General features: G+C 45.2%; 1 protein-coding gene across 2 annotated transcripts in view; it reads left to right on the top strand.

Annotated features, from left to right (window-relative positions):
- gfra1a (gdnf family receptor alpha 1a) overlaps positions 1-16,044 on the top strand; it is a 201,748-nt gene that overhangs the window by 173,320 nt on the left and 12,384 nt on the right. For both annotated transcript variants that reach the window (XM_058057941.2, XM_058057948.2), the window contains 3 exons: positions 8,289-8,461; positions 10,711-10,820; positions 12,730-12,864. In XM_058057941.2, the coding sequence (XP_057913924.2) occupies positions 8,289-8,461; positions 10,711-10,820; positions 12,730-12,864 (418 nt within the window). The remainder of the gene's footprint in view (positions 1-8,288; positions 8,462-10,710; positions 10,821-12,729; positions 12,865-16,044) is intronic.

Below are 16,044 nucleotides of genomic sequence, written 5' to 3'. Positions count from 1 at the left end.
CCAGTTGGTGGCGCTATACAGTCGATGTACACACACAGTCACAGACCAGAGGGTACCCCAGACCACCAGAAAAAATTTGGGCCTGATCCGACCATGTGGAAGGAAGTTACGGCTATATACATTTCCACCAGTTGGTGGCGCTATACAGTCTATGTACACACACTGTCATAGACCAGAGGGTACCCCAGACCACCAGAAAAAATTTGGGCCTGATCCGACCATGTGGAAGGAAGTTACGGCTATATACATTTCCACCAGTTGGTGGCGCTATACAGTCGATGTACACACACAGTCATAGACCAGAGGGTACCCCAAACCACCAGAAAAATTTGTGGCCCGATCCGACCATGTGGAAGGAAGTTACGGCTATATACATTTCCACCAGTTGGTGGCGCTATACAGTCTATGTACACACACAGTCATAGACCAGAGGGTACCCCAAACCACCAGAAAAAATTTGGGCTTGATCCGACCATGTGGAAGGAAGTTACGGCTATATACATTTCCACCAGTTGGTGGCGCTATACTGTCTATGTACACACACAGACATAGACCAGAGGGCACCCCAGACCACAAGAAAAATTTGTGGCCTGATCCGACCATGTGGAAGGAAGTTACGGCTATATACATTTCCACCAGTTGGTGGCGCTATACAGTGTATGTACACACACAGTCATAGACCAGAGGGTACCCCAGACCACCAGAAAAAATTGTGGCCTGATCCGACCATGTGGAAGGAAGTTACGGCTATATACATTTCCACCAGTTGGTGGCGCTATACAGTCTATGTACACACACAGTCATAGACCAGAGGGTACCCCAAACCACCAGAAAAAATTTGGGCTTGATCCGACCATGTGGAAGGAAGTTACGGCTATATACATTTCCACCAGTTGGTGGCGCTATACTGTCTATGAACACACACAGTCATAGACCAGAGGGTACCCCAGACCACCAGAAAAATTTGTGGCCCGATCCGACCATGTGGAAGGAAGTTACGGCTATATACATTTCCACCAGTTGGTGGCGCCATAGAGTCTATGTACACACAGTATAACAAACCAGAGATTGACCCAACACACCAAAAAAAATTTCAAGACAATCTGACCATGAATCAGGAAGTTACGGCAGATATACATTTCCACCAGTTGGTGGCGCTGTGTTTTGAACATGGCTTCTGGAGCGTTAAGTGCGTCCTGTCTTGATAGACGTCTCCACCGAAAATCATAGTGATACGTGTAACGGGTGGCGAGGGATAATGAATTGAAACTTCTAGGTGGCGCTAGTGTGTCAATTTAGATTGGTGTCACATGGGAGCACCACCAGGGCGCTCAGGCCTGGATTAAGGCCTCACGTTTAAGATTTCAGCAGCCTGTGACCTTCTGCAGGCAAATGATGACCTTTTGATGGTCAATGGCGAAGGCTGACCATTCGCCGTGGCCACGCCCCCCACATGTGCTTTACACACATCATAGTCCATCAACTGACATCATCAGTCTGTCAGTCAAACTGTGTATTGACTTTGATGTACATTGCTTCAAGGCAAGGCCAGACACCAGGCAGGGCCAGATATGAAATGGTCAAAGTTTGGTGGCGTGCCACGCCCACATCCTATGGAGCAGGCCAAAATCCTTCGCAATTTAACGTGGGCCATCCGTCTAGTGTCCGTTGATGCTACAACGGACTCATTCGGTCAAACCCCCTAGGAGGAGTTCGTCGAGATACGACCCATACATCCGCCCCCAAATGGCCGCCGCCACCTAAAATGGCCGACTTCCTGTTGGTTTTAGAACATGGGTTATTGAGACTTTTTTGTGCGTCCTGTCACGAGTGATGTCTCCTCCGAAAATCATGCCGATACGTGCAACGGGAGGCGAGGGATAATTATTTTAAAACTTCTAGGTGGCGCTAGTGAGTCAATTTGGCTTGGTTTCATATGGGGGCCACACCAGGCCGCTCAGGCCTGGATTCTGCCCCCCCCTATGAGTTTTCAAGCCCATGCGACCTTTTGCGGGCGAATGATGACCTTTTCTATGTAAATGGCGAGGCCTGAGCATTCGCCGCCAGGCCACGCCCACCACGTGCGCTTTTCCTGCATCATGGTCCATCAACAGGCTTCACCAGGCTGTCAGGCAGTGACCTTGTGACCCTGATGTTCATCTGATGAATCTCCTGGCAGAAAAGGCCTCATGTAGATGACACGCCTTTAGCCTGTCGCCAATAGGTGGCGCTGCGACGAAATCAGGAAGTGACCTACGGGGACCTTCGGGGCGGGGCCATGATCACATGTACCAAGTATGATGAAGATCTGACCACGTGGAGCCAAGTTATTCACGTCTACAGTTACGCTCAGCGTGCAAGGCCCGGACATATGAAAATGGGCAAAATTTGGGGGCGTGCCACGCCCACATCGTATGGAATATCCCAAAATCCTTCGCAATTTAACGTCGGCCATCCGTCTAGTGTCCGTTGATGCAACAACGGACTCATTTGGTCAAACCCCCTAGGAGGAGTTCGTCGAGATACGACCCCAACTTCTGGCACGAAAAAGGCCGCCGCCATCCAAAATGGCCGACTTCCTGTTCGTTTTCCAATATGGGTTCTTGAGACTTTTTGGTCCGTCCTGTCACGATAGACGTCTCCACCAAGTTTCGTGACGATAGGTGAAACTGGTGTCGGGGGCTAATTTTTTTTAAAATTCAAGGTGGCGCTAGAGAGCCAATTTTGGAACATTATATTTGAAACCCATAAAATATAAAATTTTTCGCCAGACCTGATGCGCTCGCCAAATTTGGTGAGTTTTCGGGCATGTTAAGGCCCTCAAAAAGGCCGACGGTTGGCAGAATAATAATAATTAAAACTGCAAGCAGTGATGAGCGGGCTCGAGCACCCCGACGCCCTCGGGGGTACGCGCAGGTCGGGGTCGCGCGCGCGACCGGATGGGCGCGCGGACACGCCGTACGAAAAACCGCGGTAAAAAGCGGTAAGGGAGTCACGGCACTTGCAATTTTCCGCCAGGAGGGGGCGACAGCGGCGGCGAGGCGGGTGCGCGGTCACGTCCCGTCCGACACCGCGAACCGCCATAAAAAAATTCACGACGATCGGACCACGCGGTAGGTCCTTGCGGCGGATATACGTTTCCGCCTGTGGGTGGCGCTATAGAGTGGTTGGCCCACACGGTAACGGACCGGAGGGTACCCCGAACCAACAGAAAAAATTAGGGGCCGATCCGACCGTGCGTAAGGAAGTTACGGCAGATATACATTTCCACCAGTTGGTGGCGCTATAGCGTATGTACACACACAGTCATAGACCAGAGGGTACCCCAGACCACCAGAAAAAAATTGGGCCTGATCCGACCATGTGGAAGGAAGTTACGGCTATATACATTTCCACCAGTTGGTGGCGCTATACAGTCTATGTACACACACAGTCATAGACCAGAGGGTACCCCAAACCACCAGAAAAAATTTGGGCTTGATCCGACCATGTGGATGGAAGTTACGGCTATATACATTTCCACCAGTTGGTGGCGCTATACAGTCTATGTACACACACAGTCATAGACCAGAGGGTACCCCAGACCACCAGAAAAAATTTGGGCCTGATCCGACCATGTGGAAGGAAGTTACGGCTATATACATTTCCACCAGTTGGTGGCGCTATAGAGTCTATGTACACACACAGTCATAGACCAGAGGGTACCCCAAACCACCAGAAAAAATTTGGGCTTGATCCGACCATGTGGAAGGAAGTTACGGCTATATACATTTCCACCAGTTGGTGGCGCTATACAGTCGATGTACACACACAGTCATAGACCAGAGGGTACCCCAGACCACCAGAAAAAATTTGGGCCTGATCCGACCATGTGGAAGGAAGTTACGGCTATATACATTTCCACCAGTTGGTGGCGCTATACAGTCTATGTACACACACAGTCATAGACCAGAGGGTACCCCAAACCACCAGAAAAAATTTGGGCTTGATCCGACCATGTGGAAGGAAGTTACGGCTATATACATTTCCACCAGTTGGTGGCGCTATAGAGTCTATGTACACACAGTATAACAGACCAGAGATTGACCCAACACACCAAAAAAAATTTCAAGACAATCTGACCATGAATCAGGAAGTTACGGCAGATATACATTTCCACCAGTTGGTGGCGCTGTGTTTAGAACATGGCTTCTGGAGCATTAGGTGCGTCCTGTCATGATAGACGTCTCCACCGAAAATCATAGTGATACGTGTAACGGGTGGCGAGGGATAATGAATTGAAACTTCTAGGTGGCGCTAGTGTGTCAATTTAGATTGGTGTCACATGGGAGCACCACCAGGGCGCTCAGGCCTGGATTAAGGCCTCACGTTTAAGATTTCAGCAGCCTGTGACCTTCTGCAGGCAAATGATGACCTTTTGATGGTCAATGGCGAAGGCTGACCATTCGCCGTGGCCACGCCCCCCACATGTGCTTTACACACATCATAGTCCATCAACTGACATCATCAGTCTGTCAGTCAAACTGTGTATTGACTTTGATGTACATTGCTTCAAGGCAAGGCCAGACACCAGGCAGGGCCAGATATGAAATGGTCAAAGTTTGGTGGCGTGCCACGCCCACATCCTATGGAGCGGCCCAAAATCCTTCGCAATTTAACGTGGGCCATCCGTCTAGTGTCCGTTGATGCAACAACGGACTCATTCGGTCAAACCCCCTAGGAGGAGTTCGTCAAGATACGACCCATACATCCGCCCCCAAATGGCCGCCGCCACCTAAAATGGCCGACTTCCTGTTGGTTTTAGAACATGGGTTCTTGAGACTTTTTTGTGCGTCCTGTCACGAGTGATGTCTCCTCCGAAAATCATGCCGATACGTGCAACGGGAGGCGAGGGATAATTATTTAAAAACTTCTAGGTGGCGCTAGTGAGTCAATTTGGCTTGGTTTCATATGGGGGCCACACCAGGCTGCTCAGGCCTGGATTCTGACCCCCCCTATGAGTTTTCAAGCCCATGCGACCTTTTGCGGGCGAATGATGACCTTTTCTATGTAAATGGCGAGGCCTGAGCATTCGCCGCCAGGCCACGCCCACCACGTTCGCTTTTCCTGCATCATGGTCCATCAACAGGCTTCACCAGGCTGTCAGGCAGTGACCTTGTGACCCCGATGTTCATCTGATGAATCTCCTGGCAGAAAAGGCCTCATGTAGATGACACGCCTTTAGCCTGTCGCCAAAAGGTGGCGCTGCGACGAAATCAGGAAGTGACCTACGGGGACCTTCGGGGCGGGGCCATGATCACATGTACCAAGTATGATGAAGATCTGACCACGTGGAGCCAAGTTATTCACGTCTACAGTTACGCTCAGCGTGCAAGGCCCGGACATATGAAAATGGGCAAAATTTGGGGGCGTGCCACGCCCACATCGTATGGAATATCCCAAAATCCTTCGCAATTTAACGTGGGCCATCCGTCTAGTGTCCGTTGATGCAACAACGGACTCATTTGGTCAAACCCCCTAGGAGGAGTTCGTCGAGATACGACCCCAACTTCTGGCACGAAAAAGGCCGCCGCCATCCAAAATGGCCGACTTCCTGTTCGTTTTCCAATATGGGTTCTTGAGACTTTTTGGTCCGTCCTGTCACGATAGACGTCTCCACCAAGTTTCGTGACGATAGGTGAAACTGGTGGCGGGGGCCAATTTTTTCAAAAATTAAAGGTGGCGCTAGAGAGTCAATTTTGGAACATTGTTTTCGGGACCCCCACCAGATCGAAATTTTCGCCAGACCTGACGCGCTTGCAAAATTTGGTGAGTTTTCGGGCATGTTAAGGCCCTCAAAATGGCCGTCCTTTCGTCAGAATAAAAAACGGAACGATTACAATAGGGCTTTCGCACTGGTCAGTGCTCGAGCCCTAATAATAAGAAACGGAACGATTACAATAGGGCTTTCGCACTGTCAGTGCTCGAGCCCTAATAATAATAAACGGAACGATAACAATAGGGCTTTCGCACTGGTCAGTGCTCGAGCCCTAATAAAATACTAAAGGGCATTATATCATGCTGTTTCATGCAAACTCCACACAGAGATGGCCGAGTGTGGAATCAAACCTGGTCTCCGAGTTGTGAGGTCTGCACGCTAACCGCTCGATCACCGTGCAGCTCAAAAATGTCTAAATAAAATTCATTCATTCATTCATTTTCTACCGCTTTTCCTCACAAGGGTCGCGGGGGGTGCTGGAGCCTATCCCAGCTGTTTTCGGGCAGGCGAGAGGCGGGGTACACCCTGGACTGGTGGCCAGCCAATCACAGGGCACATATAGACAAACAACCATTCACACTCACATTCATACCTATGGACAATTTGGAGTCGCTAATTAACCTATGTCCCACATCATAAGATGAGCTTACGTTCACCTCCCTACTAGTGTGGAAGTGGCGTTTGAAACACCTGTATCGTCCCCACATCCACACACATTCCATGGATTTCTTTTTGGAATTTACATATGGAATATGTTGCCACAACATCGAAACCTCTTTACCACCTTCAATCACCTACAAGTTTGAACATGATTAGAGCCTTCTAGGCATGAAATAACACCCCTATAGTCACATTTACACTCTTATTAGCTAATATAGTAGACAACTAAAGAGAAAATTAATTCATTAATTTTCTACTGCTTATCCTCACAAGAGTTGCAGGGGGTGCTGGAGCCTATCCCAGCTGTCTTCGGGCGGGCGAGAGGCGGGGTACACCCTGGACTGGTGGCCAGCCAATCACAGGGCACATATAGACAAACAACCATTCACACTCACATTCATACCTATGGACAATTTGGAGTCGCTAATTAACCTAGCATGCTTTTGGAATGTGGGAGGAGACCGGAGTACCCGGAGAAAACCCACGCATGCACGGGGAGAACATGCAAACTCCACACAGAGATGGCCGAGTGTGGAATCGAACCTGGTCTCCGAGTTGTGAGATCTGCACGCTAACCACTCGACCGACGTGCAGCCCAAAAATGTCTAAATAAAAAGTCAAATAAAAATACAATGCACTCAAAAGGTCGTAATGATATGTAGTATCCTACACTGGTCACCAGGTGTCAGTAATGTCACTGTCCTGTTAGCCGAGACACACAAGCACCAGACTTGATGGGCGGAACAACAGACTCAGGAATACAGACTCAGCCCCCCTTATATGTCTTATTGTCCTTTATTATGTCTACTACTGTATATTGGGTAATAGGAGTGTAACTAGTGTGACTATAGGGGTGTTATTTCATGTCTAGAGGGCTCTAAAGATGTTAAAAACTACATTCAAATGGCCATAGACTGGTTTTCTACGTCATATATGTCTCATTTGCTTATGTCATGTCAACTATATTGGGGAATAGGAATGTAAGGGTGACTATAGGGGTGTTATTTCATGTCTAGAGGGCTCTAAAGATGTTAAAAAAAACATTCAAATGGCCATAGATTGGTTTTCTACGTCTTATATGTCTTATTTGTCTTATTTGTCTTATTTGCTCTTGTTATTTCAACTATATTGGGGAATAGGAATGTAAGGGTGACTATAGGGGTGTTATTTCATGTCTAGAGGGCTCTAAATATGTTAAAAAACCATAACCAAATGGCCATAGATTGTTTTTTAATGTCTTATATGTCTTATTTGCTCTTGTTATTTCAACTATATTGAGGAATAGGAATGTAAGGGTGACTATAGGGGTGTTATTTCATGTCTAGAGGGCTCTAAAGATGTTAAAAATCATATTAAAATGGCCATAGATTGGTTTTCTATGTCTTATATGTCTTATTTGCTCTTGTCATTTCAACTATATTGGGGAGTAGGAATGTAAGGGTGACTATAGGGGTGTTATTTCATGTCTAGAGGGCTCTAATGATGTTAAAAACCATATTCAATTGGCCATAGATTGTTTTTTATGTCTTATATGTCTTATTTGCTCTTGTCATGTCAACTATATTGGGGAGTAGGAATGTAAAGGTGACTGTAGGGGTGTTATTTCATGTCTAGAGGGCTCTAATACTGTTTAAACAGTGTGTTTAGAAGGTGGTACATGTCTTTTGTTTTATGTCTAGTTTTTATTATGTCTACTATTTTGGGTGATCAGTGAACAGTGACTATAGGGATGTTATTTCATGTGTAGGGATCTCTAACAATGTTTAAAAGCGTATTTATAAGGTGGTAAGCAGGTTTTCTATGCTCTAAGTACATTTATAATTAAGGAAGAATCCAACCCCAGATGTTCTTTGACCACCTCCCTGCCCAGGTCCCCCCCAAGCACAGCTACGGCATGTTGTTCTGCTCGTGCCCGCTCAGCGACCAGACGGCGTGCTCGGAGCGGCGGCGCCAGACCATCGTGCCGGTCTGCTCCTACGAAGAGAAACAAAAACCCAACTGTCTGGAGCTGCAGGCCTCCTGCAGGACCAACTACATCTGCAGGTAGGAAAACCTCGGAGAACGTCACGGGGCAGTTACCATGGCAACCAGACAGTGGGGTTCCTTGACAATATGGGGACGTAAATACTACTCTGTAGGATGATGATGATGATCTTAACTGATGACCGTCTTTTGTGTTGATAAACTTCATGACCTATGGCAGCAGACATGCTAATGCTAATACTCCACCAGCTGTATATGTGTGTGTGTGTGTGTTTATTATGCAGCCTCTGGAGGCTGCAGCTTGTGGCTCACCAGAATTAAATTGAAGCATCATAAATGAGCTCCATTTGGACCTCCTACACACACACACACACACACACACACATGCAGTGTAGACTGACTGCAGTAAATTCTAGCCTCAAGTTTGCATCCCGTCACACACACAAACACACACACACACGTCCCGCTATAGCTGGTAGTCCATTTGTCAGGTGGCTGAGATGAATTAAAGTGTCACATTTCCCCGCCATATGTCGGCCATTTGTAAGCTCGCCGTCCGACGCTGCACCGTGCTGACGACGGGTAGAGTTTGGCTATTTCCAATTCACCCGTTCACCATTCAGCATCCACGGCCTTGCTGATTAGCTTAGTATTTTTTAGAAAAATATTTGATTTTTTAAAAAATGAAAATAGACAGTTTGGAGAAAAAAAATATGAAAATTTTTTTTTTGGAAAAAAAAATGTTTTTATTATTTTGCCAAACTAGGTAAAAAATATATTTCTAATATTTCTATAATAGGCATTTTTAACAACATTAAAAAAAATCTCATACACCCTAACTCAGTAGTAGTTTATACTAGGGTGCATGGTAATTATCAGGCCGACATGAGGGAATTATGAATGTTTTTTATGAAAATGGACAGTTTGAAGAAAAAAAAAATGTTTAATTATTTTGCCAAACCAGGCAGCTGGGATAGGTTCCAGCACCCTTGGTTTGGAGGACAAAATGAATTAAAAAAATATTTTGCCAAACGAGGTAAAAAAAAAATTCTCCAAAAATAGGCAATTTTAACCACATTAAAAAAAATCTCAGTAGTTGTTTATACTAGAGTGCATGGTAATTATCAGGCCGATATTAGGGAATTATGATATATCGATAAATCTGTTAACATAAAAAAATAGCTCAGATAACAGATCATATTTTAAAAAATGCTTCAATGAGGCGAAATTGTTTATGATGTATGACGCTGCAAACAAATCTTCACTTCCAATTCACCCGTTCACTGTTCAGCATCCACGGCCTTGCTGATTAGCGTAATGTTTTTTTTGGAAAAATATTTCATGTTATTTTTATGAAAATAGAAAGTTTGGAGAAAAAAATATTTAAAAATTATTTTGCCAAACGAGGTAAAAAATAAAATAAATTTCTGAAAAAATAGGCCATTTTTAACAACATTTAAAAAAACTCTCATACACCCTAATTCAGTAGTAGTTTATACAAGGTACAAGATATGAGGGAATTATGATATATTGATAAATTTGTTCTGATAATCTGTAGAAAAATATTTGATGTTTTTTTATGAAAATAGACGAAGAAAAAAAGACGTTTGAAGAACAAAAATATTTAAAAAATTATTTTGCCAAACTCGACCAGTCCAGGATATACCCCGCCTCTTGCCCCAAGACAGCTGGGATAGGCTCCAGCACCGTTGGTTTGGAGGAAAAAAAATGAAAAAATTATTTTTGCCAAACTAGGTAAAAAAATAAAATACATTTCTCAAAAAATAAGCAATTTTTAACCACATTTTTTAAAAAAATCTAGTAATTATCAGGGATAATATTTAAAAAATGCTTCAATGAGGCGAAATTGTCTATGATGTGCAGGTGAGCAAATCAAGCGCTTCAAACAAATCTTCACTTTAAGAGGAAGGATGTTGTACCAAATGCTCGGCGATGAGGAGGAAAGCCTCCAAAACTTGGAAAAGTACAAAAGGTTTCCCAGGGACCTCCATGGTGTCACACCATGCTGCTCGGAGCATGTGTCCGAATACAGTGCACCGTGCTGGGCCACAGCAGGCGACTCCTTCTGCTATACTCTCCGGTTCTCCTGAAATCCTGCTTTGTTGACCCAAAACCAAAAGACATCATCAACGTCAAGCTAGCCGGAGCGCTAGCTGACATTTTCTTGGCTATTTGCCAGCAGAGCTGGAACATAACCTTGGTAAAAAAAAGCAGGGATGAAAAGAAAGAAGAGATGTGTAATCCATATTTTTGGACGTGTGTGTGTGTGTGTGTGTGTGTGTGTGTAGGTCACGTCTGGCGGACTTCTTCGCCAACTGCCAGCCTGAACCGCGGTCATTGTCTGGCTGCCTGAAGGAGAACTACGCAGACTGTCTCCTGGCGTACTCGGGTCTGATCGGTGAGTTGATGATAGTCAGCCGGGTCCAACTTTTTTTTTTTTTTTTTGACTTTGTCTTTTTAATCTCAATCCACCCTGAGTCAGCGTGCGAAACGCTCGCCAAGACGTCCTCGTTCTAAACCACACGGCAGCAGCTAACATTGTCCTCACAGCACCCCCCCCCCCCCCCCCCCTGCAAAAACAAAAGGCTAAAGGTTCTGGAGTCAGGCCAGCAGCAGGGAGCGGCCCGATTGGAGGAGTGAAGAATCACTGACTGAAGCAATTTGCTTCCTCTCGCAGCGAGAGAGCCTCTTCACTCCTCTGCACTCCACTTCCTGTTAGCACACACACACACACACACACAGCTGTATGAATGAGCTAAGACTATTGTTATCCATCATGTAACACACAGAACGTTTCACGGCGTCTAGAGACACTCCATCCACTCCATCCACTCCATCCACACAAAGACAATCCACAGCATTACAGACCAGACGTGCCCAGTCTCAGGATGATAAACCTCAAAGCTCATCAAACATGAGGAAACTTTTACTCCCATTTTTTCCCACACTTGCGTGCTTCCGACTTTGTGATGGCAACCATTGACTTGCAATTAGTACACAATTAGTACAGGTGACATCTTAGCTGCATGGAACGCCGGTTTAGGGTTAGGGTTTTGGGATGTAGACTTGGGTTTAGGGTTAGGGTTTGGGATGTAGAGTTAGGTTTAGGGTTGGGTTTATGGTTAGGTTTAGGGCTAGGGTTTGGGATGTAGAGTTGGGTTTAGGGTGTATGGTTAGGGGTGTAGAGTTGGGGTTTATGGTTAGGGCTTATGGTTAGACTTAGGGTTTGGGATGTAGAGTTAGGTTTAGGGTTTGGGATGTAGAGTTAGGTTTAGGGTTTGGGATGTAGGGATAGGTTTAAGGTTTGGGTTTATGGTTAGAGTTTGGTTTAGGGTTAGGGTTTATGGTTAAGTTTAGGGTTTGGGATGTAGTGTTAGGTTTAGGGCTTGGGATGTAGAGTACTGTTTAGGGTTAGGGCTTATGGTTAGGTTTAGGGTTTGGGATGTAGAGTTCTGTTTAGGGTTAGGGCTTATGGTTAGGTTTAGGGTTTGGGATGTAGAGTTAGGTTTAGGGTTTGGGATGTAGGGATAGGTTTAGGGTTTGGGTTTATGGTTAGAGTTCGGTTTAAGGTTAGGGTTTATGGTTAGGTTTAGGGTTTGGGATGTAGGATTAGGTCTAGGGGTTTTGGTTTATGGTTAGGTTTAGAGTTCGGTTTAGGGTTTATGATTAGGGTTAGGGATGTGGGGATAGGTTTAGGGTTTGGGATGTAGGGTTAGGTCTAGGGTTTGGGTTTATGGTTAGGTTTAGAGGTCAGTTTATGGTTAAGTTTAGGATTTGGGATGTAGAGTTTGGTTTAGGGTTGGGTTTAGGGTTTGGGATGTAGGGATAGGTTTAGAGTTTGAGATGTAGGGTTAGGTCTAGGGTTCGGGTTTATGGTTAGGTTTAGAGGTCAGTTTATGGTTAGGTTTAGGGTTTGGGATGTAGAGTTCGGTTTAGGGTTGGGTTTAGGGTTTGGAATGTAGGGATAGGTTTAGGGTTTGAGATGTAGGGTTAGGTTTAGCGTTAGGGTTTATGGTTAGGTTTAGCATTAGGATTAGGGTTGGGTTTAGGGTTAGGCTTTTGGGTTAAGTAAGTCTTTAAATGACTAGTCTCTTCAACTTGCATGTCGCATAATATAAAAATGGGGTTAGGGTTTTTAGACAAATGTTTTCCATTTTTGTGCACCATTTGAGACCAATTTGGCGATGTATAGTATTTATGATACATAAACTATACAAAAGCTGATGTTCAAGTCCTGACATCTGTCAAACAGCGCAGACACGTGGCCAACCCTGACCGAGACCCATTATTTGTTGATCCATCCACAGGGACGGTGATGACGCCAAACTACCTGCGCTCGCCCAAGATCAGCGTGTCTCCTTACTGCGACTGCAGCAACAGCGGCAACAATAAGGACGAATGTGACAAGTTCACCACCTTCTTCACGGACAACACATGCCTCCGTAAGTGAGCCTCCGTGATGCAACGCTCATCTCCTCTGTTGGACTCGCCGCTCACGCATGCAAGTGTAATTGCATCCTGGAAAATGATTTGCAGTGGAAGTCATTATTGATGTGCTGCTTGAAAAATATACACAACATTTGTGCTACGGAGACGATATTGACCAAGTACAGGAACTTTGGAAATCCAATAACAATGGCTACCTTTCCTGTCCGTGGTCGTCACATGTCTTCATTAACGTGGAAGAAAGTAGGCTGGTTAGCAGTTTCATGGTGGATCACGGGATGAAAAAGTCACGGTTGCAAAACCACTAAAATTGTGTTTCATACCATTTTCATACCGTTTTCATACCGTTTTCATACCGTTTTCATACCGTTTTCATACCGTTTTCATACCATTTCCATGCTGGTCCAGCACGGCCACAATGTGGAAATACTTTGGGTTATTCCTCGCAGTCTCAACTGGGCTTCTATGCTTTAAACCACATGTGCTATGTTGCTAAAAGTCAGGCATCGCTAGCAATGGCGTTGGGGTTTGGGTTTGGGTTTAGGTTTGGGTTAGAGTTAGGGTTTGGGAAAGGGTTTGGGTCTGGGTTTGGGTCTGGGTTTGGTTTGGTTTGGGAAAGGGTTTGCGTTAGAGTTAGGGTTCGGGAAAGGGTTTGGGAAAGGTTTTAGGTTTGGGTTTAGGTTTGGGTTAGAGTTAGGGTTCGGGAAGGGGTTTGGGAAAGGGTTTGGGAAAGGTTTTAGGTTTGGGTTTAGGTTTGGGTTAGAGCTAGGGTTTGGGAAAAGGTTTGGGAAAGGTTTTAGGTTTGGGTTTGGGTTTGGGTTTAGGTTTGGGTTAGAGTTGGGGTTTGGGTGGGGTTGGGTTAGGGTTTGGGAAAGGGTTTAGAGTTTAGGTTTGGGTTTGGATTTAGATTTGGGTTAGAGTTAGGGTTTGGGTGGGGTTGGGTTAGGGTTTGGGAAAGGGTTTAGGTTTGGGTTTTGGTTAGAGTTTAGGTTTGGGTTTGAGTTTGGGTTAGAGTTAGGGTTTGGGTTTGGGTTAGAGTTAGGGTTTAGGTTAGGGTTTGGGAAAGGGTTTAGGTTTGGGTTTTGGTTAGAGTTAGGGTTTAGGTTAGGGTTTGGAAAAGGGTTTTGAGTTTAGATTTGGGTGTGGGTTTTGGTTAGTGTTTAGGTTTGGGTTTAGGTTTGGGTTTGGTTTGGGTTAGAGTTAGGGTTACGGTTTGGGAAAGGGTTTAGGTTTGGGTTTGGGTTTTGGTTAGAGTTAGAGTTAGGGTTTAGGTTTGGGTTTAGGTTTATGTTTAGGTTTGGGTTTGGGTTTGAGTTAGAGTTAGGGTTTGCATTTTGCTTTGTTTTTTATAAATAAGAACACATTAATATAACTACAGTATGAACAACTGCTGTTTATTATTTAGAAATAATTTATTTATTTTGTTATTATTTTGTTATATACTGTAAAACCGTCAAACCATGATGTTTTTGCATGAAGGTTTGGATGAATTATAAGACCGTAGTCTAACACCTAACAGCCATCATTTCTGAAGAAAACACAATATAGCGAGGGAGCGATAACCAAACTGAGATATTGCAAAGTACGGCTGTACTGTACTTTTCCTGAACATGACATTGTACAGCTACTTTTTCATAACCTTTCCTTGTTTTGACCTCTTGCTCGGAAAATGTACCTTGTTTTCCAATGGAATTTCTGACAGGTACGGTCAGGGCTGAGATATGCGGTTGCCACGACAATGAGTTGCTGTATCTCATTCGCCCCCCCCCGTGGACATCCCGGTGCGTTTGTAACGTGCACTGTTTGGATTGGATTGAGGTTAACTCGGGATCAAACATCATCCCTGTTATTCCGAAGTGTGGAGGACAGAGAGGACGAACACCTGCTCTGACTTTTCATTACCTCTGTCTCTATTCCTTGCATTCTTTGTCTTGGCTGCTTCCTGCCCCCCCTCCAACTCAAGTCCGCTCTCATTAAGCTGGTTCAGCAGTAACAGGAGCTGACAACTCGGATCGTGACACCGAGCGGCCGCAGGGTCGCCGCTAAAAGGAAAAGAGAAAGAAAAAGTCCAGAAATGAAGAGCTAGCATAGATGGAGACCATTTGTGTTCTTGAATTATTAGCGGACTTCTTCAGTTTTTTTGGTTTTATGCTGGACACGGGTCCTGTTGTGTCCTCAACCATTTGTACCTGGCACGGTTAGCTTACGAGTGAACAGAGACTCTACATTGTCCGTAGGTCAACATGGAATTGCAGTATGCTGTGATTGGTGGGCAACCAGTCCAGGTCCTTCTCACCCAAAGTCAGCAGGGAGAGGGTCCAGGGTCAGCCTTGACCGTAATCACGTTAATGGCGTTAAAGTCCTGAATGGAAGCAAGAATCAGCACCTTCAAGTCCGAGTCCATGGTTCTGAGTGCCATCTCCGGGTCGGGGATAAGAACCTGCCCCCATGTGGTGGTTTGACCAGTCCATCTAAGTTCCTACCCTCGTGAGCTTTGGGTAGTGACCGAAAGGACGAGGTCGAAATCAGTTTCCTCTGTTGAGTGTCTGGGCTCTCCGTTAGAGGTTTGGGTTTAGGTTTTGGTTAGAGTTAGGATTTAGGTTTGGGTTTAGGTTAGGGTTTGGGTTTCAGTTGGGGTTTAGGTTAGGGTTTGGGAAAGGGTTTAGGTTTGGTTTTTGGTTTGGGTTTTGGTTTGGGTTTGGGTTTGGGTTTTGGTTTTGGTTTGGGTTTGGGTTTTGGTTTGGGTTTTGGTTTGGGTTTTGGTTTTGGTTTGGGTTTTGGTTTGGGTTTTGGTTTGGGTTTTGGTTTGGGTTAGAGTTAGGGTTTAAGTTAGGGTTTGGGAAAGGGTTTAGATTTGGGCTTGGTTTGGGTTTTGGTTAGAGTTAGGGTTTAGGTTAGGTTTGGGGAAAGGGTTTAGGTTTGGGTTTGGGTTTGGGTTTGGTTTTGGTTAGAGTTAGGGTTTAGGTTAGGGTTTGGGAAAGGGTTTAGGTTTGGGTTTGGGTTTTGGTTTTAGTTAGAGTTAGGGTTTAGGTTAGGGTTTGGGAAAAAGGTTTAGGTTTGGATTTGGTTTGGGTTTTGGTTTTTGGTTTTGGTTAGAGTAAGGGTTTAGGTTAGGGTTTGGGAAAGGCTTTGGGATTGGAATATTCCTTTCCATGCATACCATTGCTTTTGGAAAG

Source organism: Doryrhamphus excisus, linkage group LG10 (genome assembly GCF_037039965.1).
Source record: "Doryrhamphus excisus strain RoL-2023G ecotype Guam linkage group LG10, RoL_Dexc_Guam_v1.1, whole genome shotgun sequence".
NCBI lineage: Eukaryota > Metazoa > Chordata > Actinopteri > Syngnathiformes > Syngnathidae > Doryrhamphus > Doryrhamphus excisus.
This window is presented reverse-complemented; position numbering and strand designations above follow the sequence as displayed.